General features: G+C 37.5%; 1 protein-coding gene across 3 annotated transcripts in view; it reads left to right on the top strand.

Moving 5' to 3' along the window:
* Positions 1-19,473, top strand: part of ITFG1 (integrin alpha FG-GAP repeat containing 1) — a 305,254-nt gene that overhangs the window by 60,073 nt on the left and 225,708 nt on the right. For all 3 annotated transcript variants that reach the window (XM_012773847.3, XM_075995608.1, XM_075995609.1), the window contains exon 7: positions 11,469-11,530. In XM_012773847.3, the coding sequence (XP_012629301.2) occupies positions 11,469-11,530 (62 nt within the window). The remainder of the gene's footprint in view (positions 1-11,468; positions 11,531-19,473) is intronic.

The raw sequence follows: 19,473 nt of genomic DNA, 5'->3' as shown, positions 1-19,473 counted from the left end.
CTTTCTAGCATGGAACCAAAGGCCTACAAAAGGGCTGGTGTGAAGGTAATTTGGAACCCACTATTCTAAGTGTGCTACACCTAAGGTAGATAGATCTTTCACCTTATGAGTCGGTGCTGGGTTGGCCACGCTGTCTTGGAATTTTAGCCTCTGCAAAAACTAGCAGAGGGAGATGAGAAATGCTGATGGCATGACCCCCAAGAAGACACCACGGTCCTTGACTACTAGCTGGGGAGATGGGGAGCCATGTGATTCTGACTACACCTTCCTGGGGCAGAGTTTCCATCACACTGAGCTAGGAGGGGAAAGGAGAGAGCAGGTCATGGTTCAGATGTCACAGACTCTCTCTCTTGTTGCCTTGTTTTAGAATATTTTCTTGAATAGCTGTATCTTCATTTGCTATATGCTCTCAGAACAATTTCCAGGGACTTTTAATAATTTCCCCTAGTTATGTTTGTTTTTCTGGGGAGCAGGTCTCCAGAGTTCCTTACACTGTCATTCCGGAAGGGAACTTTTACAATTGGTAGGCATTTGCTGACCTAAAAGTAGTCCTAATGGTAGATAACAGTGGTTTTGTTTAAGTTTTTGGCCTTGAATTTTGTTGTTCACTGTTTCTAATGCATCTTTTTCAGGAGGAAGGTTTCATAATGTATGTTCCATAGGATTTTTCTGCCTTGTTACAGATTATTCTGTAAACTAAATATGATCAGTTTACAAAATAGCATTAGAACGTTCCTATCTGGCTTAACAAGCTGTTCCTTGTTATTGATGTAGTGTTTTAATTAAGTCTTCAGTTTTAAATGTTAAAATTTCCAGTACTCACATAAGGCCCTTTGACATTAAAAAAGAAAGGTTAAATCTCTTCTTATTGAAGTGAGCACTCTTCACAGGACCTATAAATAGCATTCTGCTATTACAACAGGCAGAGACAACTGAGGAAAGAAAATTAATGAGAAGTTTATTAGTTACTATAAGGTTTACTCTTTGCATTACAGCTGTCTATTTTCCATATCATTAAAGATATGCTTTTAGAGTTAACATTGTTTCTTAAATTATTTCATGTAGCTACTTGAAAAAATGCTTTAATGCATTTACTATACATTTAATTTTCATGTTTAATCACTGTTATACTTGTTTCTGCTTCAAGAGAAATCTCTTTATAATTTCACATGTGACGTTTAGGGGCCACCTTAATCAAATGCTGTAATACAGAGGGAATTATTTACTTATCAGAATTATCATTAAATTCAAATTGTGTACAGCAGAAGTACATATAAGAAGACTTTTGGTACCGGTCTGAGGTGTGTTAGAGACCGGGCTGCACTCCTTCCCACCCCCACGGAAAAATTATCTTCCATGGAACTTAGGAAACACGCAAGAGGTGGGGAAGCAGCAGGAGGTGAGTGGTGGGAGAGCAAGTGAAGCTTCAACTGTATTTACAGCCACTCCCCATAGCTCCATCGCCACCTGAGCTCTGCATTTCCCCACCCATCTGTGCAAAAATTGTCTTCCATGAAACCAGTCCCAGTGCCAGAGAGTTTGGGGACCGCTGGTCAAGTGTATTTAGTGTGTATATTACATTAAAAAGATAAGCTTTATTTATTTATTTTTTGAGACAACTTAGAGGCGATAAGTATGTCTCATTATGTTAATAGTTGCTTTAACCTGAAGTTCCTTGATGATCTGATTGTTTGATTTTAACTTATTTCATATATAAAAAAACCTTTGTAAACTACAAAATGTCATGTGTTGGTAGCATTAGCATTTCACTGATGTGAATATAATAATGTCTAAAAATAATTACCAGTGCAAATATGATTTCCTCTGTGAAGCCCTCCCCAAATTCATGCCAGCAGTGAGTACCACTGCTAACTTTGTTCCCAAAGTCCATGCTCATAATTCTAGCCAAGCCATTAATACAGCCATTAACACATTCCACATCTTTCTCCTCAAGGGACAAAAAGTTATTCAAAGACAAGGAGCATACTTTATTTACATATATCTGTCTAATACCTAATCAAGTGTCAAGTACTAGGAGGTGCTTAAAGTATGTTTGAATGAGTGGGTGTACATAATGTGAAAAACTGTTGAAAGTTGTTTAGTCCAACCACATCCTTCTATAGGCACGGAAATGAAGGCCAGAGCGATTAATCCTTTACTTTTTCAACGTTATTGGAATTTATTACTTTAAGCATTTTATCACTACACTGCTCTAGATTTAGCAAAAATATTCCTTTCTAGTATATTCCAGCAATGATACGTGGAAACCATATAGACGGATTATCTCATTAAGGCCACTGTTATTTTAGTCTGCAGAAAGTTCCTCTCTGGGGCGTAGAAAGGAAACTGAGGAACAGTTAAAAAGAGAAGACAGTATACAAATCAAGTTTCTAGACTGGATAAAGCATAACTGCCTACATTTAGAGGTTTGCTTTTGAGTGGCTATGAGTTTAAATCATTTTAAATAACTCATTTTTAATAACTCATTTTGTATTTTTAACTATCCTGCTCTTGGATAAGAGGAATAAACTGCCAAACTCAAGGACCATCTATTTTGTGTTTTGCGGTTGTGTCTGACATAGCAGTTATTAATTAGAGAGACCAACAGCTTCTACTCGTAAATTTTAGAGCAGTCATCCTGATTGAATTGTCCTACTTAAGAAATAAATTACTTTCAGTTTGAATTTTATTTTAAATATCTGGCCATTATTTTTGTGAGCAAAATTGAGATTTCTTTTCTAGCCGAAACCCCATGGATAGGAGCCCATCATGTAGTGAAAATTTAGAAATCTGTTACAAATGAAACAACTCAGGAGACAGAAATGCATTAAAAAATGCATTTTGGAAGTCTTTTAACATCAGCATAAACTGACATGCAATCTTTTCATTTAAAGGAAATAAATACTCAGAAATCCAACATGCCATGTTGCACCTGCCATAAAAGTTATTTTTGGTTAGTAGTGCTTGTGTAGGCAGCTATTGAGCAATTAGCAATTATAACATCTTTCTAAATTTGTAAATGAAGCAAGGTAGACTTGATAAGCAAGGATCAGGGTTTTGGAAGAAAAGGAACTAAGGGAAGTAGATGACCTTAGTGCATAAATATTAAAAAAAAAAACAAACCTTCATTCAAGTAAATTTATGTAAATGAGAATTAATGGAAAATCAGAAAATCTTAGTGATGATTGATACCACGTTCCTGTTCTCCAGTTTTTTCCATAATTAAGTATTACCACTGTTGAGTTCTTTATCTTCTGGAACATAGAGGACTTTTCTAGAAGGTCTTATATTGAAACATTCCAAGAATGAAAATATTAAAACTGTGAAAACTTACCCAAATTCCTAACACCCTGACCTCACAGGAGTAGAGGAAATATATGACATCACTTGAGATAGACACATACTGCTAGAATTCAAAATATTGCTAAGTCTTTGAAGATTGTTAACTTACCATAATTACCTTGATTGCATTTCTCTTAACTCAAATACAAGCTATAAAAAATAAATCGCCTATAATAAAAATGTAGTAATTAGAATATATCCATTCCTTGTTTGATAATAACCCTCATCAAGTGAAAATTATAACCCCTTGGACATTCCATTTCAGGGCAATTAACAGACTCCTGTCATTATTTGCCACTAGCAAGCTCATATTTGGAGTTTATTGTTTTTCCTAAGATTTTCATGTTTATGTATAATCTGCACTCAATAAATCCAACCTTTTTTCCCCTTTAGAACAAATGTACTTCCAACCATTATTTGACTAATGAGGGAAGACAGGCCAGGAGTATGTTTATTAATTACTCAGTATTAATGACTTTTAGTCTTGTAATAATGTGTGCCTGTATTTCGGAGTTTTGTATCTGAGTATCTCTGTGTCTTGTGCATACGTTCTTAGGTTAGACATAGTCAAAGCTCTCTGCTAAGCATGGTGAATCTCCATTTGGGGCCCCATGTTTCAGGAAATAAAGAGAAAAGAAATCTAGATAGAAGATTATGAACTTAAGTAAAATTTTAAAATGATTCCTAGAAATTTAGTTTTATGAATAGAGACCTATTCAGCAGATTCTTCATATTATTTCACTAAATTAGTGCAGCTATACAGACTATTATCTGGCAAAATTACTTGATAGAGGAAAATATAGGGAGTAGGGTAGATCCTCAGCAAACTAATAACTAAAGCATTAATCTCCATCAGAGTTTCAAACTAGTATCTATGACCAAAATCAGACATGTTGTTTCATTTATTTTGGCCCATGCTGTCTTTAAAATATTTTGAAATAAGTTTCAATGTTTTAAAAGTATGGTTTTTGTTATTTTAAAAGTCGTATTTCTACAACAATCAGCTGGAGTTAATTAGTTGCTATCCTCTCTGGTCAGTGATGGACACCTTTGGTTCATCAAATTCCCCTACTTCCTACTGTATCTCTCATTCTGAGACCTTTGGGCTGCCTAAGATAAACTAGAAATTACTATAGAATAAACATAAACATGAGCTTGTCATGGCCTCCTTTCTTGAGCATAGAAACAGTATAGGTTTATGATATACTGCTTTAAACCATTCTTTGTAGAAATGCCTGAAGCTTCCAGAAAATAATACAATGTTTTATTAACTATATTTTCCCAAAATCAACCATAATATTCCTCCTTTGTCAATATAGTGACTGTTCTTATGCAAGGAGAATTTCTTCATGCAGTACCTCTAAATAATATTATGAATACTTTAAAAATTTCTACTGGAATATTTTTCTTAAAACCTTGAGATGTCACACTCAAAGAATATAGTGTTAGAAATCACAATTTATTTTTTATTTTTTTTATTTTTTTTTTTATTTTGGCATATTATGGGGGTACAGATTTTAAGGTTTCAATAAATGCCCATTTCCCCCCTCCCCCCCAAAAGTCTGAGTCTCCATCATGACCATCCCCCAGATGGTGCACATCTCACTCATTATGTATGTATATACCCGCCCCCCTCCCCCTCCCACCTGCCCAATACCCTATTACTGTAGTACCTATGTGTCCACTTAGGTGCTACTCAGTTAATACCAGTTTGCTGGAGAATATATCTGGTGCTTGGTTTTCCATTCTTGGGATACTTCACTTAGTAGTATGGGTTCCAGCTCTAACCAGGAAAATATAAGATGTGCTATATCACCGTTGTTTCTTAGAGCTGAACAGTACTCCATGGTATACATATACCACATTTTATTAATCCATTCTTGGATTGATGGGCACTTGGGCTGTTTCCACAGCCTTGCAATTATGAATTGGAAATCACAATTTTTAACCTCTTCCTTTAGACCTGCAATCCCCAGTCTCCAGGGCTGCGACCATACCAGTCCATCCCATGCATCAGTGGCCCCCATAACCTCCCCTTATCCCCTATCCCTCACCCCCACACCTGGTCTGTAGAAAAATCATCTTCCATGAAACTTAGGAACCAGGCCGCACAGCAGTAAGGCAAACAAAGCTTCATCTGTATTTAGAGCTACTCCCCATAGCTTCCATCACTGCCTGAATTCTGCCTCCCCCACTGTACCCCCAGTCCTGGGAAGATTGTCTTCCATGAAACTGGTCCCTGGTGGCAAAAAGGTTGGGGACCGCTGCTTTATACCATAGCATATCAAAAGTGTATTATGTATATTCTGCTCATTTTTAATCATTAAGTTTTGTATTGGTTTTCCTTACATAATTTAGTTCACCTAGTCAGACTTCAACTTCAAGTTTCCAAAACTCTTAGGGGCTTCCTTTTAATGCCAACTTTAACAAGAGGGCTCTTCTTTTAAAGGGAAGGCTGTGCTGCACTTGACAAATATTAAAATGTAGTAGCTCACTCCTTTCAAGCTATGAATGGAGATAATTGAAGCATAAACCATTTAATGTTTTTGTACACACTTGACTATTATATGTAGTTTCTGGGGAAGACACTGCATGTTCATTGAATATTTTCACTATTTTACTTGTTAGACGAATCTAATGAAAAATGACTTAATTGAGTTTGGGGTTTATAACTTGAATTTTTCACTAAATCACAATGTAGTCTTTGTTATGGGATATTTCTTCAAGTGAATATCAGTGATGTTAGCTATCATCATGGTAGTTTCTACTAGCATTTTCAAAGTTAGTTTTCAAGACGAGAAAGGCAATCTCATATCTAGAATATGTGTTTGTTCCTGTGAAATGAATTGCTGCCACTGTCAGAGTGGAAGGACTCCCATGTAATCACCATGCCACCAGCTCTTTATTTTGCACTGTTCTTCAGCCCGTTCTCCCTGTACCACTTGTCCTCTCAACCTCCCACTCACACCTAGATCAAGCACTCATAGCACATAATCTTCTACATCCTCTCCTGGCTCCTTCCAGTACATGTTGACTAGGTCTTGAACTTAATTCAAGGAATAGTCCTTTTTCCCTTACATGTCCATCGCATTCCTGGCCAGGTTACCCTATAATTTAACCCTGCTTTTTGGCCTAGTGGCCGGGAGGAATAGTGGGCAGACCATAGGAAGGAGGGGGCATGTCACCTAATGAGAGCATAAACTTCTCCATCATTTTCAAACAGGAGTGAACACTAGCCTTTAATAGTGGGCCACTTCTGCAGACTCTGAAGTTTTATGTGAATCTGGGAATTCAAGAGTTTAAGGTTCATCAGCCCAGATGTTTCCATTTCATTGATCAAGTATTTTCTTTCCCAACTAGAGCCCTAACCTTAGCATAGCGTACCTGCTTAGATTGAGCATTTAGCCTTCTTGGGAGCTCTTCTACTCGTACTGGTCAAAGTCCTTCTTGCCTCCTGCTACAGGACATGAGAACTTCTGTATATGCTATCCAAAAGATCCTCTGCCATTCACAGTTAACTTTTAATTTCTGATCAGTCATGTTCAGCGATTGATCTTTTTGTCTTTTTGTCTTTCCTGTATCTCCTCAATTGAGCATATCAATAGCCATCTAATTCCCCTGTCCTTAGAGTTAGTGTTTGCCCCATATTTCTCACAAATCCTGAAATATCACATACCCAGTAGTGCATTCCCTTCCACTGGAATACTGTCCCAAAAGAGCACCAGTAAATGACAGTCCTGTTTGTGGGGCTGTCTGTGCTCAGCTTGTCCCCACTGAAAGATTACTTACTGCCAGCTCTATGACAGGGTATCCAACTCCAAAATGTCATCTTACTGTCAACTTTCTCAGATCATTTTTGATATTGGCTGTTGTTGGTTAAGTTCTCCTAGGAAGCAGACTTTGAGACTGAGATTCACGTGCAGGATGCTTCATTTTAGGGAGTGTTCTTATAGTCAGTACTAGTTGAAGTGGAGAGGAAAAGAAGCAGAGTCAGGTTGCAATTTGTTGTCAGTAAAAGCCTCAACTCACCCCTGGGTAGCTCTGAACGTGTAATGGCCCTGCAGAGTCGTCCTGAGTTGTGGTGAGTGGGTCTATCCTTTATACCTCTAAAGTGACCACTTACTGGAGGCAGGCTAGCCCAGAAACAGATGTGACCTTCCATCAGGTAGCTCTGTTCCAGCCAAAGCTGTTCCAAAGGGCTACTTGGGGCTGTCTACCAGCAGTATTTCCAGCAGCTAAGGGAATAAGTCCTTTATTCCTAAAAGAGGATCTGGATCTGGGTAATATGTCAGTATCCGTTAGAGTACCTTTCCTTTAATTTTATTTTGTGAATTACTCTTATCTGTGTGGGAAGATGAGAACTTTATTGCTTTGTTAACTAAAAATTTTTTTCTAGCAATTTTTTCATACTCATTTCCTTCAAAGTCTAAGACATTTCTTCATACTGTATTGTTAATAATGGATTAATAATGTTAATAATGGATTTTCTCTATTTTTATTTCTTTATGTAATGAATCATTTATTTTTGGATATGAAATGAGATTTTTTAAAACCTATTTTACAAAGTACTTCTCATCCCCTCATCTAGCTTTGCTAATTTTCAAATTTTTAATAAGTAGCTAGTGAAAATACAAAAGTAGAATCACCATTGTGTTATAGTTCTTAAATTTTCTAAACATGCAGAAAATAATAGGAATCTCATTTATTACCTTTTCTATAAAGATAAATATTGAGACTAATACAACACCAATAGAAAACAAATTATAAATTGTTTTCCAGGAGTGGCGATAGATTTCTGCTAGCCATCTACTGCTACTACTAATTATCCCTGTTTAGCTATCTGTGATAACAGAATAATTCTTCTAACGCCATGACACTAACTACCTTATGGAGGCTCTAAGCCTTTGATCCCTTGTTGTAAGGATACCTCCTCATTTATTGTATTTTCAAATGGGTTAAGAGTTTCAACAGTTGGATGTTTTCAGTTTGAACAATTCACCTGTGTTATATAATAACATGATTGCTCCTTTTCTGGGTGTTACTTCTTTCAGATAGCTCAGAACTTGCACAGGCATGCCTCTCTTTATGATTTTTAGAAGTCTCTGTGGCTGTTAATCCCTAATGACTTTCTTATGCTGATTATATACATTTTCATATAATAGCTTTTAAACATGCTTTTAGTACAGTAGTCACTGTGATCAGTAATACTTATTTTTTAATGAAATGCTTTAACATAGACCCTTCATTTCCTAAGATTTTCCACTTAAAGATGAAATAGAGTAATTATTTTTAGGCAGTCCAAGCAATTTGCAAGAGCCACAATATACATATAGCATGATGTCCCTTAGTGATAACAGCCATTTTAACACATAATATTTCCATGCTCATGGGAAGCACAAAGATATAAAAATCAATTAGGCATGATTCCTACCCTCAAGAAGCTTTGGAAAAATAGATGTGAAACTGGAATATCGTGGTATAATATATGGTAATAACCACTGTAATAGAGATATCATAGGAGAATAATAATGGAGGGAAATCTATACCTAGGGAAAAGGAAGGACCTCAGAAAGGAAGGGGACATTTGAGCCAATTTTGAAGAATTAATTCACCAGGTGGCTGTGAGGTGTAAGGGTACTACAGAAAGAAGGAATGGCATGTACATAGACAAAAAGATGTCAAAGAACATAAAAGAATGTGGCCTTGACATAACAGAGGAGGGGTTTGTCCTACATCCTGGAAGAAAAAGAATGAGATCAAATTTGCGCTTTTGTTCTTTTCATCATGCTGAGGGTAGTGTGGAGGATACATGTGAGAATGAGAAGGAGATGGACACTACATATGATATATTATCACACAAACCTCAGATATTGTTTGGAATTTTCCTAGATGAGCATGGAAGTAAACACATCATTGGAAGTGCATGTGTGATTGTTAAAAAAATCATTTTAATAGAAGACTACAGTTAGTTAAAGAAATCATATTTGTAGAAGACTAAAGTTTTTTTTTTTTTTTTTGAGACAGAGTCTCACTTTGTTGTCCAGGCTAGAGTGAGTGCCGTGGCGTCAGCCTAGCTCACAGCAACCTCAAACTCCTGGGCTCGAGTGATCCTTCTGCCTCAGCCTCCCGAGTAGCTGGGACTACAGGCATGCGCCACCATGCCCGGCTAATTTTTTATATATATATATCAGTTGGCCAATTGATTTCTTTCTATTTATAGTAGAGACGGGGTCTCGCTCTTGCTCAGGCTGGTTTTGAGCTCCTGACCTTGAGCAATCCGCCCGCCTCGGCCTCCCAAGAGCTAGGATTACAGGTGTGAGCCACAGCGCCCGGCCTAAGACTAAAGTTTTATATCCATAGGGAAAAGCATCGTCAGTGTGGTGGAAATAAATGCAGAGCTATTTCATACAAGGACATAAGAATGATTCCACTTAGAACCAGGATTTTTTAATTCAACTAATTATAAAAGTAAACATATTACTTAGCTTTCTGGGAATTCTTTGAAAATCTTTATTATTGTAATTATTACATAAATTAGCTTCACTACATTTATATGAAACCCTTACAGAAAACACATTAAAATGTGAATGATAGTTTTCTAAACAAACTTAATGTGGGGAAAAATCTTTTATTTAAAGGTTATGGTCTTCACATTACTCTGAATAATTTCCATTTCTTAAAGCTTAAAAGAGTAATGTCATTTTAGTATTCCTATGAGTCACCTCACTGTTTTAAAATCTTATATATTCATTAAGTAAAATTGTCATTATGCAAACATTATAATAAACACCACTACTAAAATAGATTTACAGTTTGTCTGGCCTTTGCATTAATATGATCCTTTATTTAACTGTTAACCTATTGTTTTCAAAGAAATTTTATTAAAATTATTGTACTTTCCAATAAAACAAACTATCTTTAGCTATAATTTATGAAGACAATTCTTCTGTTACTCAAAATTTGAAACATAATTAGTTGCTTATTTAACATGAGTGCTAAAATGTTGAGTGCTGAAATACTGTGATTTAAAATAATGCTGAAACCTGATTATGAAATATAGACAAGTGTTCTTTCTAGGGTGAGAAAGCAGAATGTGATTATAATCAGAATATCTTTTTTAAAAATATAATGCACTTTGGAATAAAAAAGTGTATAATAAAAAGTACTGTACATAATTGTTCTTGAAAATAAAAAATGCTTTTGATGCACTAATACCAAATATGCCCTATAAATACATTTTCCTTAATTGTACTAATATAAGATCATCTGCTTTAGTTTTTCTTTTTTCTTTTTTCTTTTTTTTTTTTTGAGACAGAGTCTCCCTGTGTCACCCTGGCTAGAGTACGGTGACATCATCATAGCTCATTGCAACCTCAAACTACTGGGCTGAAGGGATCCTCTTGCCCTAGCCTCCAGAGTAGCTGGGACTATAAGTGTGTGCCGCCATGCAGAGAGGATATTACTTTTTCCTATTAATGCTTCCTATTAGTAGTAGCTAATGTTTCCTATTTAGTAGAGACAGGGTCTTGCACTTGCTCAGGCTGGTCTCAAACTCCTGACCTCAAGTGATCTCCCCTACCTCAGCCACCCAAGGTGCTAGGATTAGGATCACAGACATGAGCCATGGTGCCCGGCCTTTTTGTTTGTTTGTTTTTTGAGATAGGGTCTCTCTGTGTCACCCTGGCTCGGGTACAGTGGTACAGTGGCATCATCATAGCTCACTGCAGTCCCCAACTCCTGAGCTCAAGTGATCCTCCCTGCCTCAGCCTTCTGAGTAGCTGGGACTACAGGTGCACACCAACACACCGGGCTATTTTTTCTATTTTTTATAGAGACGGGGTCTCTGTCTTGCTCAGGCTGATCTCAAAACTCTTGGCCTCAAGCAATCCTCCTGCCTCAGCCTCCCAAAGTGCTAGGATTTCAGGAGTGAGCCACTTCACCCAGCTATTTTTTTTCCTTATTTTTCTTTTATTTTTTCAATAGGATGAAACTTGTTGAAATATAATTTAAAATGTGTTTAAACAGAATTGTATTTATGATTATTTCATGTATTGCATTTTTTTCTGTTTTTAAATGTACATGTCAGTAGGACTGCAAAACTTTCATTGCTATTATTTTCCTTCTAGATTTATTCCTCACGACATTGTCTGCCTCTAATACCTTCCAGTTTGAAATATGGGAGAATTTGGTAAGAAATCTTTTCTTGGTAGCATTTTTAAATGATGGCTTTCAGGAAAAGCATACTTTTTTAGAAAATAAAATGAAAGTAATCACTTGGTTGGTTGGTTTCAACAATAAATAGAACAACTTTAAGAGGCTTTGGTTACATTGCTGCATTCAAACTGCTGAATGTGGCTGAAGGAAATGATTCATTCAGCATCAGTTCCTCTGCAAGTTTTTGGGCATGACTGCCAGTTAAACCAATCAGTCTGCCCTAATGCACATGTTAACAGGACCCCTGCTAAGCTGTCAGCTGTTGAGAGAGGTTACTGTCATTTAATTTGTCAGCATGATGGTTTATGAAGACAACCCTTTTTAAGACTAATTTTTCCCCTTTGCCTTCAGGCTCATATAAGAAATAAGAACAACAAACACGAAACTTACTGCCAAGATGACTAGGATTAAGGAATCTTTCCCTGAATGGGTTTTTGTGGGTTTTTTTTTTTCTTTTTTTTATTGTAAGCAGATAATTCCCAAATTGATGTATGATTTTATTTTGTTTTTAGCTTTCTTGGGTTGTATGAAACATTGATTAATGGGTAATAAATCACCTTAAATCTTAAAGTTGAATTTCAGGCTGCATGGTAGAAGATAGGATTTGAGACCAGGCCAAACTGGCCAATTCAGTGACATTCTTCAAGTGTTGGTCATGTATTAGACCTCACTGTCCTTTTATAGAAAATGGGTATAACAGTCTCTGCTTAACAGAATGTTTGTGAATAAACACATAGGAGGGATGGAGGGGTTGGGTAAATTCACACCTAACGGGTTCAGTGCACAGTATCTGGGGGATAGGCATACTTTTAACCTTGACAAAAGCAATTTATGTAACCAAAATGTTTGTACCCCTGAAATTTAAAAAAAAAGAATGTGAAGATTAAATGAAACAATGTGTGTAAAGTGCCTGGCACATGCTAGATACTTATCAGATTTTAATTTTAGATCTATTGATTTACCATCTATTTACTTCTGATTATCTTTTATTCAATCCAAATTAAACCCATAACCTTTTATAAATTATATTAAAATACTGATGAAAAATAGCAGATTTTAAAAGTATAAAGCACAGACTTGTGGAAGGAGATTCATTAGCAGTCACTCTTATAATATGGTCAGTGATATTGGTCATGACTCACTTTTCTTCATGGAAGGAAACTAAGTTGTGGGAGTAGCTTTGTTTAGGCAAGATCACAGCTTCTTACTACTTCTAAGCTAAGCAGTCTGAATTTTTTTTTTTTGAACCAAAAAAGACTTTGTTTAATGTACTACTTTTTTTTAAAAAAAAGTAATTATATTTGATTTTCTGATGATAGAAATACGGGTTTTGGGGGTGAGGGGATGATATTGTTGAGACAGGGTCTCACTCTTGCCCAGGCTAGAGTGCAATGGTGTGATCACAGCTCACAGCAACCTCAAACTCCTGGGCTCAAGTGATCCTCCTTGCTCAGCCTCCTGAGTAGCTAGGATTACAGGTGTACACTGCCAAGCCCAGCTAATTTTTCATTTTTTGTAGCCATGGGGTCTTGCTATGTTGCCCAGGCTGGCCTCAAATTCCTGGCTTCAAGCAATCCTCCCACTCTAGCCTCCCAAAGTGCTAGGATTACAAGCATGAGCCACCACACCTGATAATTTGTTATATTCTTTATGACTTTTATGCATTAAGTCTCCCACTGTTGGAAGATGTTTGCAGATGACCTTGCATTTCTACTTGAAGTCTCAAGGTATTAGAAAATGAGAGATATATTTGATTAACTTGTATCTCAAGGTGGGGGTGGTGGCAGGGAAACCTCATTACAAATAATAGAATCTGCATAGAATATTATAAAACATGTTAAAGTGTGTGATGTCCTCTCAGCCTAGGCTGATTTAAAGGTAATGAAGTGAAGCAACTTCATAGGAGAAAAATCTTCATGAAGAGAATGGATTTGATTAGGATCTTTTTTCTTTTATTGTTTTCATTAAAGAAAATTAATAAATTATTTATTGCAGCAATCCCCAAATTTTTTGGCATCAGGGACCGGTTTCATGAAAGAGAATTTTTCCACAGACCTGGGGGGAGGCTGCAGGCAGAGGGTGGTTTCTGGGTGATTCAAGCACATCACATTTATTGTGCAGTCAAACCTCTCTGTAATGACAGTCTGTATCTCAGCTGCTCCCCAACACTGGCATCACCGCCTCAGCTCCACCTCAGAGCATCAGACATTCAGTTCTCATAAGGAGCCACACCCTAGATCCCTGGCACCTGCAGTTTACAGTGGGATTCTCGCTCCTGTGAGGATCTAATGCCGCCACTGATCTGACAGGAGGCAGAGCTCAGGCGGCGATGCAGGGGATGGGGAGCAGCTGTAAGTACAGATGAAGCTTCACTTGCTCCCCTGCCGTTCACCTCCTGCTGTGCTGCTGGGTTCCTAACAGGCTATGGACCAGTACTGGTCTGCAGCCGGGCAGTTAGGGACTGCAGGTCTATTGGACAGTAGGGACTAAGGGGTGTTCTTGCAATAAAACAGATAGGTCAGTGAACTGTTAATGAAAAAAGTATTCAGACACTTGTTAAAGATGGCCAGGCAGATTTTGTTCAAGGGTAATACTACAATGAATTTTTGTAATGGGGAGAGATTGGGCGCAACTCCATATACAACAAAGAAAATTAGGACTTTATAGCCTAGGAGTAGGGTGGTAGTCAGTAGATAGGAAATTATTAAAAGGGTAGGATAATGGTTGGGCTTAGTCAAGCAGAGGTCACAGAGGATCCTAAGGAAAGTCTGGTCAAAGATATAATCTTTGTCAGGACCCGTGTTAACAGTAAGTTAGGCATCAGTACAAATTAAGGTAATATAGATTCAAAGGTAATTCACACTCCAGCCTGGGCGACAGAGCAAGACCCTGTCTCAAGAAAAATACAAATTGTAACTAATTCAGATAAAGTGTGGCTTTCATAAAGTGGATGATCATTTTCATGCAGAGATTGGGCACATACTTTGCAAAAACATACTAATTAGCCAAAAAGAACTCAAAACCTATAAAACTATATTAGCTAGTGGAAGAATAAGAGCTGCAACAAATCTTTTTAGAGTATCAGTTATGTGCACAGCCGCATGGTAATTCTCTGGGAGATACAGAAGTGAATAGAGCCTGGAGGCCAAGAGGAGGGCTAAGATGGGCCTGTGGGTGACTATGGCTGGTCTAATGAGAGATGCAAACTGCAGGCTACAGGAGTTAAAAGGCAAACCAGTTACTTCTGTTCATTTGCAGGATTATCAATGAAGGCTTCAAGAAAGTTACAACATATGAAACGGATAGTACATATGGATGAGCAGGATTTCAGTGACTGGAAGTGAGAAAGAAAGGGAAAGAGGCAGACAAAGACGAGCACAGGAAATGGGACACATTGAGAGATTAGAAAGTGGCTGGTTTAGACTAGAACATGAAATAGATATTGAAATGTAAGATTAGAAAAATTGGTTTAGACAAGATCAACAAAGACCTTGACTTCTAAACTAAGTAATTAAATCTTTTAAAAATCTATTGGGAAGCTGTTAAGTATTTTAGGACTGAGAGTAAGATGAATAGAGATTTGATTATTGCAGTTATTCTTGCTCCTGTATATCAGATAGGTTGGCATGGAAAATCTGGAGGTGGGGAGATAAATCAGGTAGAATTTACAATAACCTGGGAAAGAGGTGAATGATTAAAGAAGTAGAATGTTGGGAATGGACAAGAAAGAGTAGATATGAAAAGACAAGATGTCCATTAACACTGTGCTAACTCGTGTTTTGTTCTGGTAACCAATAAAAGAAATAGAAAAGACAAAAGAAATATCTAATTTTAGGCAGGAAAAAAATTATTTTAAAAAAGAGACATGCAGACTGAAGTGGTTAGAAACAGAACTAGAACTAAAGGAAGAGAGTAGATAAGTGTTATGAAGAAAAAGAGTTAAGAATGACAAAACCAGACGCTTGGACACTCTCTATGTCAGAATTTTTCAACTGTGGCACTGTTGCCACTTTGAGCCAGATAATTCTTTCTGTGGAGAGCTGTCCTGTGCTTTGTAGCTATTTAATCAGTATCCCTGGCCTTTAGTCACTAGATGCTAGTAACCACCCCTCAATTGTGACTATCAAAAATGTCCCTAGACATTGCCAGATGTTCCCTAGAGGATAAAATTACCCCATTTGAGAACTACAGCTTTACATGAATAAAGATATGGGCACATAATAGTCATTATATATTGTTTCCTGATCATTTTTTAATGTTACATATATGACAGTTTTAACATTACATGTTAAAACTTACAGGCTGAAGCATGGACAGTCATCCATGAAAAATTACTTGCCACAACATAGCACTGTGGTTGGACTTCAAGCAGAAAATGGCAGATTTCCCCTGTCAGTGGTGGTAGGTTAGCTGCTTCGGTGGTGGTGGTAGTTGTGCTAGCAGAATTATAATAGTAGTATTACTACCAGTGTCCCTACTACTAATAATAGGTAATGTTTATTTATTTATTTTTTTTTTTTACTTTTATTTTTCTTTTGCCTGCTCATTAGCTTGCTTGGAATAATAGGTAATGTTAACTAAATGCATACTGTGTGCTAGGCACTGTACTTAGCACATTGTATGAATTATCTCATTAATCCTCACAAAAGCCTTATGCAAACACAAATTTAGAGATGAGTCAGTCAATTGATGTGCAGAGAAAAACTACCATATTCTGGCCTCAAAGCTAGCAAAAAGTAGAGCTGGGAGTTGAACTAGGAAATCTGTTTGTAAAACTTCTACCCTTAAGTCAATGAAGTCATTGCACAGTAATTCCAGAAATCAAGTAGAAAAAGAATAGGTGAAGGCGCAGCTGCAGCAGAATCTCTGTTAGTTGGTCCAGTTTGGATTGCAGGGAAGCAGTGACCAAGGCACTTGGTCCCTAAAGGTTCGCTGAAAAATCACTGACATGAGGCTGATTGATTAATAGGAGAAAAAGACATGCAAATTTATTTAATGTGTGTATACAGGAGCCTTCAGAATGAAAACTCAACCTCCCAGTGGAGTACAGAAGTTTATAAACAATAGGGGCTTGGATTGTGGCAAAACAGTTTTAGTGGCAAGATAGGTTATGGGAAAAAGAAAGAAAGAGGCTTGGCTAGCAAAGGTGGTCTTGCTATGTAAATGAGACCTTACTGGTAGCAACCCTCAGAGAGCATAGGTGGTAATTGTTTCTTTGCAGACCTTTAAAGGTATCAGCCTCTCAGTTAATCTTTCCTAGATCCTGTAAGGAAAGACCTGGCTGCATTAATGGAGATGCTCTGTGTATGCAAATTTTTCCCCACAAAAGATAGATTTGCAGCTTTACTTCTGGCTACTGGACCTGTGGTAGCCATCTCAAAATATGTCAAAGAAATATATTTTAGAGTAAAATGTTCTGTTTTCCTTCAATATCACTGTAGGATGACTAAGTTAACAATAATACATAGTTTCAAATAAGAAGGAGGATATTGAATGTTCTCATGTGGGGGGAAAAGGAAAACTTCCCTTCATTCCTGGAAGTCTCACTGAAAGACCAACTCACAATAAGGCAGATTAATAAGAAAAAGAGATTACAAAAATTTATTTGCCATGCACATGGGGAGAATCACAGAATGATTGATTACCCAGTATCCCCATGGGGTCCAGAAATTTACATACCCTCATTTTAGAGCAAAAGGGGAGACGAGGAATATAAGTAATTCTGTTGAGTGTCAATAAATGATGACTAGGGAGGATAAATAGAGACTTGGGATAAAGAATGGGTGGGGGAAATAAATTACTTGTAAATGGCCGGGCGTGGTGGCTCACGCCTGTAATCCTAGCACTTTGGGAGGCCGAGGCGGGCGGATTGCTCAAGGTCAGGAGTTGGAAACCAGCCTGAGCGAGACCCCGTCTCTACCAAAAAAAAAAAAAATAGAAATAAATTAATTGACCAACTAAAAATATATATACAAAAAATTAGCCGGGCATGGTGGTGCATGCCTGTAGTCCCAGCTACTCGGGAGGCTGAGGCAGTAGGATCGCTGAGCCCCGGAGATTGAGGTTGCTGTGAGCCAGGCTGACGCCACGGCACTCACTCTAGCCTGGGCAACAAAGTGAGACTCTGTCTCAAAAAAAAAAAAAAAAAATTACTTGTAAATGATTCTCTTTGGAAATTAAATTAACCTGAGAGACTGGTGTTATCTTTAATATGGGTTGGGCTAGGTCTGGTTGCATTCTTGATCTTCTTTCCAGCAATATATTGGGATAACAGGGAGGGTAAGGAAAGAAAATTGTTCTTTTCAATGGGTCTAGTTCTTTTGAAGATAGATGGAAAGACCCTTCCAAAACCTGTTAATCTCTAAGGGCCTTTAGTTCAAAATACTCTTTATACCAAGGAGTCATATTTTGGGGTGAAATTTCCTTAGCTCTTTCATTCAACACAAAGAAATGATAAATGTTTGAGATAATGGATGTGCTAATTACTCTGATCTGATCACCATATATTATATGTATGGAAATATCAGTATGTACCCCACAAATATATATAATAATTATTTGTCAATTTTTTAAAAAGTACAGTATAAAAAAAGTATTGTTTGTTCCATAGCAAAAAGTAATATATAAGGAGAATATAAATATGTAAATATTAAGTAATCCAATCCAAAAAAAGTATGGGGGTCAGGCCATGAAGTGGATGAGTCCAAAATGGAAGCCTGTACAAAAAGTATTGATACTTGCAGATCATAAGCACAGGACTGCCATTATGAAAATACCTTAGGGGTACCTGTTATATTACATTTCACAGAACACTCTCTTTTATATCATTCTGTTTGATCCTCTCTAGAACCCTGCAGATAGACAATACATTTAACTCTTTCTGACAACTGAGACTGAAACCCAGAGCAGTAAATGGATATCCCAAAGTGATGTTGCCTCCCAACCAGGTTCATTTGCCCGCTGCCCAATACATAGAGACCAGCAGGGTTTACCGTAAAGAAAGAGTTTATTCTGCATAGTGCTGAGATTGGGAGACAGGAGAAATTTCTCAAATCTGCCTCCCCCCAAATTTGGGAAGCAGGGTTTTTAAAAACAGTTTGTCATAGACAATTAAGCCTGCTAATTAGCTGGGTTCAGTCTGGAACCATAGGGTTGTAGGAATTGTCTTCTTTGCTGACCAGGGTCTTGGGTGGGGTCACAAGACCAGTTGAGTCAGTTCCTGGTATGGGCCACTGGTCTGGATGGGTCAGTAATTCCCCTGGAATGTGGGACCTGGAAGATACCTCAGAAACTACCCCAGGTTTCAAAAGGGTGATGCTATCTATGGAGAAAGCTAAGAATCTTCATGACCACCAGTCGTGGGGCTCCAGAGTGGCAATTATTGAGAAGCAAACAGGGGGACAGTGGCTAATTATTACCATTATTTTTAGCCAGGCCTGTGCCTTATTTTTAGCTAGGCCTTTACCACAGTTCTTGTCTTGCACCCCTTTATCAATTTGTAAAGGTGGTTTCAGTGATACAGCTTATCAGTGAAACAATGGAACCCATGTGTTAACAGGAAAAAAACCCAAACTCTATAAAATAATTTAAAGAGGTTTATTCTGAGCCATTGTATGTGATCAGAGCATATGGCCTCAAGAGGTCCTGAGAGAATGTGCCGTCAATAGCTGGATTACACTTTGGTTTTATACATTCATGCAGGCAGGAATTACACAAAAGATCTTAAGTCAGTATGTGGAGAGGATACATTGGTTTGGCCCGAAAAGGTAGAACATCTCAAGGAGGGAGGGGGGGCACTACAGGTTACAAGTGCGTTTACAGATTCTTCGATTTGTGACTGCTTAAAGAAATGAAGCTTTTTCTTAAGGGCTTGAAGTATTTTAACTTAAAATAAGGATGTCTGTTAATCAAAGACAA

Source organism: Microcebus murinus, chromosome 20 (genome assembly GCF_040939455.1).
Source record: "Microcebus murinus isolate Inina chromosome 20, M.murinus_Inina_mat1.0, whole genome shotgun sequence".
In the NCBI taxonomy this organism is placed as follows: Eukaryota; Metazoa; Chordata; class Mammalia; order Primates; family Cheirogaleidae; genus Microcebus; species Microcebus murinus.
The sequence above is the reverse complement of the archived record's forward strand: the minus strand, read 5'-3'. Positions and strand labels throughout refer to the sequence as shown.